General features: G+C 41.2%; 1 protein-coding gene across 2 annotated transcripts in view; it reads right to left on the bottom strand.

Annotated features, from left to right (window-relative positions):
* Positions 1–331: 331 nt before the first annotated feature.
* The window catches only part of LOC130038444 (melanoma-associated antigen 10-like), a 205,757-nt gene continuing 193,518 nt past the window's right edge, over positions 332–12,570 (bottom strand). For both annotated transcript variants that reach the window (XM_056130330.1, XM_056130331.1), the window contains 2 exons: positions 1,917–2,059; positions 332–1,544 (listed from right to left, as the gene is read on the bottom strand). In XM_056130330.1, the coding sequence (XP_055986305.1) occupies positions 795–1,544; positions 1,917–1,925 (759 nt within the window). In that variant the 5' untranslated portion in view covers positions 1,926–2,059 and the 3' untranslated portion in view covers positions 332–794. The remainder of the gene's footprint in view (positions 1,545–1,916; positions 2,060–12,570) is intronic.

The raw sequence follows: 12,570 nt of genomic DNA, 5'->3' as shown, positions 1-12,570 counted from the left end.
ACTTAATCGTATTTTACACATTTTTTTCTACTTTCTGCTGAATTCTTTTACATTTCCATGGATATTCCCAATCCATTCCCATGTTATCTTGTTCCAGAGACTCAAGATATCTTTGCACCTCTGGAATACAATTAAATGAAAGGCCTACCAATTTGTTTCATATCCATACCTATTATCATACTGAATGAAGCCAGTCAAAATGAAAGGGACAGATATGAAATGCTCTCTCATATGTGGGATGAAAATACATAGCAAAGCAGCAACAAACAGCCAAAGGCGACAGAACTTGAGAACTGTCAACGGAACTAACTGAGTTTATCTCGGGTGGAGGAAGAGAGGAGGATGAGAGATGCCTTTGGAAAATTAGTGGAGGGAAGCAGGCACTTGGTGGTGGGTGTGGTGTTTGAACAAGGTATGCATGAAACTATCATTGACTGTATTGCAAATGACAATACCTCAATAAAATGTAGTATTAAAATAATATAGTCTTAAATTGATAAACAAGACAATAAATGTGTAAACAGTGTCACTCATAAATTTGAATTCTAAAGTTGGTAAACAAAGGAACAGTAAAAATACAAAAAGGAAAAAATCATCTATTCAGAACAGTAACACATTGTTATACATGCTGTTCTCCCTAGCCTGAACTTGACCCTGTTCTACTTAGAATATTTACTGCTTCTCAAAGTAAATTCACTTGGAGGCTCATTCTTCAGTTGGGGTAGAAGAACCCGACCAATATTTACAATGAGTATGGCAGTAATGCTATCTTTGGAGCCACTGAAAAATCCAACTTACTTTTCCTCATCTTTTAAGAGCTTCTCATACCAGAATGAGAAGGAAATAGGGTCAATCACTTTTATCTTAATCAAAAATTCCATAACGGTTTTCTTTTTAATTTCAGCATAAGCTCTTGGGCCCCACAGGAATTCATACTGTGGAGGATCACTATTAAGCACCTGACGGTACTCCAGGTAATTATCCAGGACCCAATCCCTCGTAAGGAGCTGCTTGGGGTCCCCATAAATGAAGTGCTCCCTCTCAACATGAACCCCAATGATATCAAGGAAGTCCCAAATACTTTCCTCAGGGGCACAGTCGCCCTCTATGATGATAACACCCAGGATGATTGTCAGGAGACCATTTTTAGGCATAATGTTAGGGTCATTGAGACAGTCATCATAAGTGAGACTAAGTGTATTTATAAGGACATAAGAGTGGATAGTGGGGTTCACTTCCTTCACATCAATGCCAGAGATCACCTCTAAGCACTTGGAAGCTTTCTTAAAGATCAAAGGAAATCGCTTCTTGTAATTTTTAATGACAACCTTCAGCATTTCCTCCTTTGTGACGATCTCCTTCATTCGATACTTGAGGATCATGAATCGCACCAATTCTGTCACCTTCTCATATATTGGATCTTCAAACCAATATTCAGTGGGTGGTGATATCAGCAAGGAACCGGCATCCTTCTCTTCTTGGCGACTGGAACCTTCATCTGATGTGTCCAAAGATGGGCTGGAGGACAGGAGGTTCAGAGGACTCTGGAGGAGAATTCAAGGTCACAAGAGGAGGAATTTCCTGATTTCCTGGTTCTCCTCCTCTTTTTCCTCCTCCCCATCTTCTCCTTCTTCCCATTCTTCCTCCTCTTACTTCTTCTCTCCTTCTCCTCCACTTTCTCCTCCCCCTTCTCTCCCTCTTCCTTTTCTTTTCCCTCTTCCTCCCTCTATCCTCCTCTTCCACTTCCTCCTCTCTCTCCATGTCCTCCTATTCTGCATTCTCTTTCACCATCTTCTCCTCCCCCTCAGTAATTAGCATCACAAGAAAAGATGGGGAGCAGGATAAGTGTGATTGAAAAAGGTGAATAAACAAAAGGAAACTGAGAAGAGGCCATGCTCTTCCTCAGCTATGGGCACCTGTGCCATCTCCAGGTCTGATATGTCACTTTGGATCTGATAACTTGATGCAAGTGTCAGGTGTGGACGCTTTGAAGAGTGACAGGATAACTCTTGCAGGAGGAAGCCAGTAGAAGTGTAAGCAGGAGACAGGATCTAAATGCCTAGGGGTGAGAGAGAAAGGGTCAGTAGCCTCAACACAGAAAGGCATCTTTATCTCTGAGAAAGGTCAAATGATAGGCTTCCACTTTAAAGGATTCCCAATGGTCCCACAGAGATGTCTTAATGGCTGGTTTGTCTTCTTGGAACCTGTAAGAGGATATGAGAAAGCTCCTCATGGTGAAGCCACCTATTAGGAGGGTAGGATCATATTCTGTGAAGTTTCTTTTGTTCAGAGTTCAACACCATTTTGTAGCTTCTCAATAAATCAACTAAACTAAAACTCAGTAGAAAAATGCTTACTTTAAAGGAATAAATGGAAGAGAGTGGGTTAATATATATATTGTTTTCTTTTGTTTTCATCCTTAAAAAGCCAAATATACATTCTTCTCCATTGCACATGGGACATTCTCCACAACAGACCATATCATACTGGGACACAAAACACCTCCACAAAGTCAAGAGCATAGAAATCATCCCAACTATCTCCTTAGACCATGATATACTCAAAGCAGAAGTTAATCACAAACCGAAATGGAAAATCAACTCAAACACCAGGAAATTAAGTAGTTCATTAGTTAACAACCAATGGTCAGAAAGAAAATCAAAGAGAAACTAAAAAGATTCCTGGAAACAAACAAGAATGAAGACACAACCTACCAGAACTTGTGCACACAGTAAAAGCACTGGTAAGAGGAAAATTCATAGCTATGCAAGCATTCATCAAAAAAGGGGGCCTGCATAAATTACTTGACTGCACAACTTGAGAAACTGGAAAATGACCAACAAAAGGAGTCCAAAACAAGCAGGATAAATAAATAATAAAACATAGAACAGAAATGAATGAACTGGAATCCCCCAAAACAACCGAAAACATAAATGAAACCAAGAGCTGTTTCTTTGAAAAAATAAACCCTAACCCTAACAAACCTAATCAGAAATGAAAGTGGGGACATCACAACAAACACCACAGAATTTCAAAGGATCATCAGAGATTACTTTGACAATCTTTGTTTCACAAAAAGAGAGAACCTCCAAGAAATGGATAAATCCTAGGACTCCTATAACCTCGCAAGGCTGAACCAACATGATTTGAAATACCAAAACAGACCTAGAACTATTGAAGAAATTGAAATGGTAATCAAAATTCTTCCCCAAGACAAAAGCATATAACCAGGTGATTCACTAGTTAATTCTTTCAAACCTTTAAAGAGGACCAAAAGCAAATCCTTTTCAGGTTTCTCCAGGAAATTGACAAAAGGAAAACACGCCAAACAGTTTCTATGAAGCAAACAGCACCCTGATACCATAAGCTGCCAGAAACACCACCAAAAAAGAGAATTAAAGACCTATATCCTTGATAAACACAGATTTAAAGTTTCTCAACAAAATTCTACCAAACAGAATCCAACAATTCATCAAAAAGATTGTACATCATGACTAAGTAGGATTCATCTCAGGTATGCAAGGATAGTTTAACATATGCAAGTCAATCAAAATAATACACTATTTCAATAAAAGAAAAAATAAATCATAGCAATAGATTCATAGAAAGCATTTGACAAGATCCAGCATCTCTTTGTGATAAAAACTCTCAACAAAATGAGTTTCTTTACATAAACATAGCCGTTTACCACAAGCCATAGCAAACATTATACTTAATGGGAAAAAACTAAAATCCTTCCCTGTAAGAGCAGAAACAAAACAAAGTTACCCTCACCCTTTCTATTCAATATGGTATTTGAAGTATTGCTATAGCAATTTGGCAAGAAAGTGATATCAGGAGCAACCAGATAGGAAAAGAAGATACCAACCTCTCACTATTTGCACACAACATGATACTATATTTAGAAAATCCTAAAGACTCTACCAAAAAACTCCCAGAAAAGAACATAATTTGTATAGTAAAATGGTAAGCTACAAAATTAATATGCAAAAGTCCATGGCTTTCCTATATATAGGAAATAATGAAAAAAAGAGAGAGATTTTTAAAACTCCCGGTCACAACTGTGCCTCAGAAAATCAAGTACCTCAGAATCAGCTTAATTTAAGAGGTGAAATACCTATACAAATAAAAATATAAAACCCTACTTCAAAAAATAAAAATGATACAAGAAAATAAAAAAATCCCCTGCTCATGGATTGGGAGAATTAATATGATAAAAATGGCAGTACTTCCCCAATGCATAATACAGATTCAATGCAGTCCCTATAAAGATATTCATGGCATTTTTGAAAAGAAATAGATCAAACACTCCAAATACAACAATAAGCATCCTCTCACTCCTGAATAGCTAAAACAATCCTTGGAAAAAAGAAGATGGGAGGCACCAATTCCCCCAAGTTCAAGCTGTACTACAAAGCAGCCATAATTAAAAAAGCATGGCACTGGAGTAAAGACAGACCCACAGATCAATGAAATAAAATGGAATCCTGACACAGACCTTTAGGTACAATGACTGGCTCTTGAAGAGGGACAGAGGAATCAAACTCGGATCAGTCGCATGCAAGGCAAACGCCCTACCTGCTGTGCTATCGCTCCAGCCCAATAACAAACAAAAAGTAGGTAAAAACACAAAACACTTAGAGAAGTTTAATTAATTAATTTAATTAAAGAAATAAATGCTAAACAACCAGTATGTCAAAAAAGAAATTGAAGGAGAAGTCAAGATATTCCTGAAAACATTTAAAAATGAAGACATGACTTATGAGAACATATAGGACAAAGCAATGCTGTACTAAGAGGGAAGTTCATAGGAATGCAAGTATTCATGGGGAAACAAGAAAAAGCCTAAACAAATAACCCAACACACAGTTCAGGTTACTATAAAAATGTCAACAGAGGAAACCGAAATAAGCGGAAGAAGGGAAATAAAAAAAGAGCAGATAACAAAGAATTAGAAACACATCAAAAGAGATCAATGAAAAAGAGCTGTTTTTTCAAAAGAGTAACAAGACTGACAGATCAATACGCTCAGAGAGAAAACTCTAAAAACTGCATCAGAAATGAAAGGGGAGACATTAAAATACCATAGAAATTCAAAGAATCATCTGAGATCACCATGAAAAACTTTATCCACAGATTGGAGAGCTTAGATAAAAAAAAATAATTCTTGGAAGAAAAGACACATATTCTTGGGCTAGAGATGTAACACATGAGTTAAGGCTTTCATGTAGCTGAAGCAGATTCAATACCCAGTGCTAAATCTGACTAATGCCAGTAGAGATCCCGTCCACAGTCAAAAGTAAGCGCTCAGGGGCTGGAGTAATAGCACAGCGGGTAGGGCATTTGAATTTGCCTTGTACCTGGCCTACGGGGGTTCGATTCCAAGCATCCCATATGGTCCCCTGAGTACCGCCAGGAGTAATTGCTGAGTGCAGAGCCAGGAGTAACCCCTATGCATCGCTGGGTGTGACCCAAAAAACAAACAAAGTAAGCCCTGAGAACCCTGGGATGTAGCTCAAACAACCTCCCCAAAATACCCAATAGGCCCTCTCCCACAAAAATAGTGGGAGTCCCCTATTTTTACCTAAGGTCGTCACTTTGTAGTCCCCTGGTTCCAGCTCTCCCACTGTATTATTTTTCATTTTGGTTCTAGGGTCACACCCGGAGGTGCTCAGGGATCACTCCTGATAGGGCTCGGGGACCATACTGGGTGCTGGGAATTGAATGCAGGTCAGCTAGAAGCAAGGCAAAAGCCCTATATGCTGTATTATCTCTCAGGCCAGCCTCTTCAACTTTTAACATACCCCCCCAGAAAACCTCTGGAGAGGCAGGTCCCGCACTTCTACCTCAGCATCCTCACCTCTAGGCCCAGAAAGTTAGGTGTAAATGCTTCGGGCAGAAGCGTTTTTGGTTTTTTTGCATATAAATATTTTTGGGTTCGTTTTGGGCCATGCTGGCTGGGACGAGGGGTTTATTCCTGGCTCTTTGATCCGGGGTCTCCACTGGCTGGTTGCAGCAGATCCGATGTGGTGATTGAGAGGAAGTTCCCAACGTCAGAGACAGAAGCCACCATGTTTACCTCCAAGGCCAGCCCGTTTGGCACCCGTGGCTTCCTGCCTCGAGGAGCACCCCTCCTCCACCCTCCAGGGCTTTGACATGCCCCCCTTCTACCTCGGGGGTCCTCGCCTGGAACCCGAGCTGGCAGAAGCGCCTGCCTATAACATGATGGAGGGGGCCTCTAAGGGGTAAAGCCTCCCACTTCCACCTCTAGGGCCGTACCTGGGTCGCGCTGCTCCGCCTCTGAAGAGAAGTGCCCCAAGAGAAAGTCTCGGGGATTCTGGCGCCTTCTATATCCCAGGATCCCGTGGGGGTAGGAACTTCGCACGTGACGGGAGTTCCTCCAACTCCCCCCCCCCCCAACCTCTTCTGCAATGGAAGGTGCCAGAAACCTTCCTCCTCCCCATTGGCCAGGCCTGGGATCCTGTCGTGGTTGATTTGAGGCTCCAGCCTGGAGACTCCAAGACTGAAGTCAAGTAATAGAAGTTTCTGTGGAGCCCGGCAAGGCCTCCCCGGGTGGACGATATGGACATGGGAGGGAAAAGGACTGTCCTCACTGGAAGCTTCTTGTGCTTTCACTCTTCCTTCATTCTCCTGCCAGGCGACATCTGCTGCCAGAGTCTCACTTCTACAACCCCAGTGAAACGCCGCAGATAACGCCTCATTCTCCTCAGACTTCTAAATGGCTCCACCGACCGTTAGCCCTTGACCTGGTTTTGAAACCGCATGCAAAGTCTTAGAAGTATCTGAAGTTTATCTATGTATTCCGGACAGGAAACAATAAGTAGATACTATATAATTTCGTCTATTGTTCGACACTCCACCAGAGCACAGAGAAATTCTTAGAATTCTCTACACAGCTAATATGATTCCCAAAGAGTATTTTTTCCATGTCTAATGAAAATCTTGCTAATAGTTTCACATTAGAGCATCCTTGCTGTCGATTTTTGGAAATCAAAGTTCCCTTAGAATCATAGTTGGTGAAAATATTTACCATTATTTAATACTGATATTTTTTCTAATTTTAGCATCTTTGATGCAGTTTTATTTCTCTGTGCATTTTCTATCTGCATTGTTTATTCTCAAATTCATATAGTGAAGACTTAAACTCCAGTACCTTATAATTGGATCAAATTTGGATATAAAGCATTTAAAAATGTTTTAAGAGGATGGTGTGATAGCACAGCGGGTAGGGCGTTTGCCTTGCATGCAGTTGACCTGGGTTCGATTCTCAGTAGCCCATACAGTTTCCAAAGCACCGCCAGGGGTAATTCCTGAGTTCAGAGCCAGGAGTGACCACTGTACATTACCAGGTGTGACCCAAAATAAATAAATAAAAAAAAACAAATAAACAAGGTTTTAAGGGCCAGAGAAATGCTACAGGAGGTAAGACATTTGCCTTGCATGCAATTGACCTGGGTTTGGTCCCCAACACTGAATGTGTTCCTCCACTACTGCCAGCAGCACTACTGAGAACAGAGACAGGAATGAACACCTTTCGGTGTGACTCAAAAACAACTCCCCCCAAAATTAATACTAAAAGGTAATTAAATTGAAATAAAGTCCTAAGGATGGACCCTGGTTCATCGTGACTGGTGTCCTTGTAAAAAGAGATTAGGACATAGATTCGCACCGAAGAAAGTTTATTTAGGAGTTGGAGAGATGGTACAGTGGGGACAGCATTTTTCTTGCACACAGCCTGGGTTTTACCTTAGGCACCACATATGGTACCCTTAAACCAGCCAGTGCTGATCCCAGATAGAAGACCCAAGAATAAGCCCTGATCACAGCCAGTGTGACCCAAAACAAAACCAAAAAATGCTTATGCTTTAGAAAAGGCCACCTTCAGAATGGGCACTGGTGGAGGGATGGCTACTCTATCTTTGTATAACTGAAGCCCAAGCACAAAAGTTTGTAAGTCTACAACTGTACCTCATGGTGTTTCACTAAGAAATATTTTTAAAAAAATAAAAAGAAAAAGAAAAAAAAAGAAAAAAGAATTGGCCACCTTCAAGCCAAGGGACCTGAGGAAAAAAATCAAACATGCTCACAGCATTTATCTTTGAGTTTCAGCCTCCAAAACGGCAAGGATATAAATTTCTTTTTTTGAAGTTACCCAATCTGTGACATTTTGCTATGTCAGCCATAGGATACACTACTTTAGTTTGATAATGTAGGAATTACAATGGAAATTATTTTCTAATGTTGAAGCATATTTGAATTCTTTGCACAGACTGTTGAATGTGCTATTAATTTAAGATGTTTACTATATGAACAAACTTGGCTCAAATGTTATTTTATAGGGAGTCCTCATATGGTTTTAGAATGGACAGCAAATCTGGAAAAAATAGTTGAATAAATATCTATCTTGTGTACTTCAGAAGAGATTGTGTAAAATAGTCATTTACTTTTCAATCATCGTTTGGTAGATTTCAACTTCAAAGTTGCCTTTCTTGGTGCATTCAAGAGTAACTTGTGTTTGGGTTTTATGTTTTGTTTTTATTTTTGTTGCTATTATGTGGTTTACAATGCTGTTTTAACAATGGTTTCTCATGCACATAAAGTTTTTTATTTTTTTTATTTTTTTATTTTTTCCCCTTTATTTTATTTTATTTTTTTAAAGTTGTAGATTTACAATTTTTTGTGCTTTGGTTTCAATTATACAATGATCAGATACCCATCCCTCCACCAGTGCCCATTTTCCACCACCATGGATAATATCCCTCCCAACCCCATTCCCCCATCCCCCCTGTCTCTGTGGCAGGGCAATCCCCTGTGTTCTCTCTCCCCTTTTGGGTGTTGTGGTCTGCAAAAGAGGCATTGAGTGGCAAACATGTTCAGTCCATAGTCTACTTTCGACATGCATCTCCCCTCCTGGGAGGATCCTCCAAACATCCTTTATTTGGTGCTCCCTCCTCTATCTGAACTGCCCTTTCCTCTAGGATACCCGGCTGGCCTCTAAGTTATGGAGTAATCCTCCTGGTGCTGATCTCAGCTATTCTTGGGTATTAATCTCATACTTTGTTACTTTATATCCCCCAGATGAATGCAATCTTTCTATGTCTATCCCTCTCTTTCTGACTCATTTCGCTTAGCATGATACTTTCCATATTGTATGGAACTTGTATGTAAATTTCATGACTTCATCTTTTCTAACAGCTACATAGTACTCCATTGTGTAGATGTACCAAAGTTTCTTTAACCAGTCATCTGTTCTTGGGCATTCAGGTTTCTTCCAGTTTCTGGCTATTGTAAAGAGTGCTGCAATGAACAAACAAGTGCAGATGTCACTTCGACTATACATTTTTGCCTCTCTGGGATATATTCCCAGGAGTGGTATTGCTGGGTCAAATGGGAGCTCAATTTCTAATTTTTTGAGAATCGTCCATACTGTTGTCCAGAAGGGCTGAACCAGTGGACATTCCCACCAACAGTGAAGGAGTGTCCCTTTCTCGCCACATCCACGCCAGCATCGGTTGCTTTTGTTCTTTTGAATGTGGGCCAGTCTCTGAGGTGTGAGATGGTATCTCATTGTGGTTTTGATCTGCATCTCCCTGATGATTAATGATGTAGAGCATTTTCTCATGTGCTTTTTTGCCATTCGGATTTCTTCTTTGAGAAAGTTTCTGTTCATTTCATTGCCCCATTTTTGGATGGGGTTGGATGTTTTCTTCTTGTGGAGTTTAACCAGTATTTTGTATATCCTGGATATCAACCCCTTGTCAGATGTGTATTCGGGTGTGCATAAAATTTTTAATTTAGTTTCAGTTTGTTATTCAATTAAAATTCTCTACTTCTTTATAAATCTATTTTGTCTTTTTTAATAAATAGTGGTCAATTTCACTTAAGATTTCAAATTAAAAGGCATGGTATTAATGATTTTTAAAAAATTATTAGACAGATACTAAAATAAACTCACCAATAATGAGACCAGTATCATGAATCTGACAGCATCAGCAATCAATAATGGATGTATGAGCATTCGGATTCAACGTATACCTTCGTAATCCACCCATCTCTGCTGGTTGCATAAGGCAAAGCAAAATCCAAAATATCACACCATTTCTTCTCTAAGTATTTTTTTATCATTTTTTAAAATATAAGGTCAGAGATGAACCTTCTGGCCCACACAGCCAGGACAGGATGACAGAAACTGCTGGGGGTACAACTAGGAAGCCCAGGAACAAGTAAAGGGGACAGGGATCTCACCCATGCACATCTGGCCATGGCTGGAGATGGGGGAAAATGTACATGGGACAGAGAGAGTGTTGCAGGGACAAGATCTGGTCATCATTTATAGGAGGCTGCATAGGACCAAACAGGAAGGTCATTCATGGGACTGGGCAGCATCAGGTACAGGACTGGTGACATCATTCATGGGTAAAGGAGAGGCCTAGACACCTGGTGAGGGACCTGGACCCATCTACTTTATCTGTATGATAAACTAACTTTTAATCTTCTGAGTTTTGTATGCAAATGTTTATACAATCCTTAAGAAATCAATCACGGTCACGGTCACGGTCACGGTCCTTCCGTTGTTCATTGATTTGCTCGAGCGGGCCCAGTAATGTCTCCATCATGAGACTTGTTGTTACTGTGTTTGGCATATTGAATACATCACAGGTAGCTTGCCAGGCTCTGCCGTGCGGGCGAGATACTCTCGGTAGTTTACCAGGCTCTCCAAGCAGCGTAGGAAAATCCACTTTTGCTCCAACACAACAACCAAACTTAAGAATGTGCTTGTCGGACACACCGACAAACCTTGGAACTGAGTGGCCCTTGGCAGAAATGCCTCCGGACTTTGCATTAGGCCTCCTTTGCTGGGCCACCCCAGATGGGAAAAGGTGTCATCCCTTCACTTATTCCCCGGGAAGCCCAGAAGACACCATCTTCCAGAGCCCATTGGAAAATTCAAGTAGTGGACAGCAGTGACGACACACACCAGGCCTCGTGTGATGGGGTGGAGTTGGTCCTTCTCCCGCCCCACTCTGACGGGACCAAATGCCGCCCACTAACGCCCACCCCAAATGTCGCGCACAAACGAAACCATCCCCACTACCAATTAAGCTCCTTAAATTCCTTAACAGTCATAATCCCAGAGACACACAAACAAATCTTGGAGCCAAGCAGCTCTTGGCAGAAATCTCTCAAGACCTAATTATTAAAATTTTAGAATTCCAAGATTGCATGGTAATGCAACATCATATGCTATTCATGACCAGCAATAGAAAACAAATTATCTAATATTGCTTTTTGGCAGGTGTGAGTGTTCAGGGAAAATTCCAAATAATAATGGTGGGACTGGTTTCAAAATATCGAACATAATCAAAGTAGAGAGAGAGTAAAGTGAAAGTTATCTGCCACACAGGTATGGGTAGGGGTGGTACGGGGGTTATACTAGGGTTTTGGGTGATAGAAAATGTGCACTGGTGAAGGGATGGGTGTTTGATCATTGTATGACCAAGACTCAAACACGAAAGCTTAGTAACTCTTCTCACGGTGATTCAATAAATAAATTTTTTAAAAACGTGCTTGTCAAAATCCACTTTCTCTCTAACACAGCAACCAAACTTGAATATGTGGTTTCCTCTTCATCTCCCAAGCTGTGCTGATCTTCTCCGCCACTCAGGTCAGTTTATCCACCAGTACTCGAACCCAGGACTTGGATTTCTTTCTCCCTGCAAGTCCCACAGGCATCCTCTTGGACGCTGGGAGAAAAGCAGCCCTGAGCCTCTGCCTCTTCCTCTTCCTCTCCCAACCTGTGCTGATCTTCTCTGCCAACCAGGTCAGTTTATCTGCTGGTACTCGAATCTGGGACTTGAATTTCTTCCTGCAAGCCCCCCAGGCATCCTCTTGGATGCTGGGAGAAAAGCAACCCTGAGCTTCTGCCCCTTCCTCTTCATCTCCCAAGCTGTGCTGGTCGTCTCCATCATCCAGTCTTTACCCCCACACACACCAGGTTTCCGTGGGAGAGTGGCCCCTTCAGAAGTGAGCGTGGCTTCTGTGGAAGTGGGCGTGGCCTAATTTTCAGCTGCCCAACGCTCACACGGCCACAGGTAGTTTACCCATACCAAGAAACCTAGTCCCCATACATACACACCAACATGAAGAAAACACAAATCCCCAACACATGGGGAGGACAACGAAAAGAATCCAGAAGCCTCTGTAGATACTGCTCACCTAACGGACCTCTTTGACAAAGAATTCAGATATGAAGTCATGAAGATGTTCAATCAACTCAATGAAACACTCAGATAGATATCCAGTAACATGACAGAAAAAATCGACAAATTATGGAAAGAAATGAGAGCAGAAATTTCACGAATGAAAGATTCTGTAGATGAAATTAAAAACTCAGTCTGTGCCCTCAACAATAGGATGGCTGCGGCTGAAGACAGAATCAGTGAGCTGGAAGATCAGCTGCACCAAGCCAACAGGCAACAACAAACAATGGCAAGGGACCTCAAAATACCTCTAGAGAGAATCAGAATCCTAGGAGATGATTCCAAGAGG

The sequence above is a fragment of the Sorex fumeus genome, unplaced genomic scaffold (assembly GCF_029834395.1).
Source record: "Sorex fumeus unplaced genomic scaffold, SorFum_2.1 ptg000075l, whole genome shotgun sequence".
NCBI classification, from domain to species: Eukaryota; Metazoa; Chordata; class Mammalia; order Eulipotyphla; family Soricidae; genus Sorex; species Sorex fumeus.
This window is presented reverse-complemented; position numbering and strand designations above follow the sequence as displayed.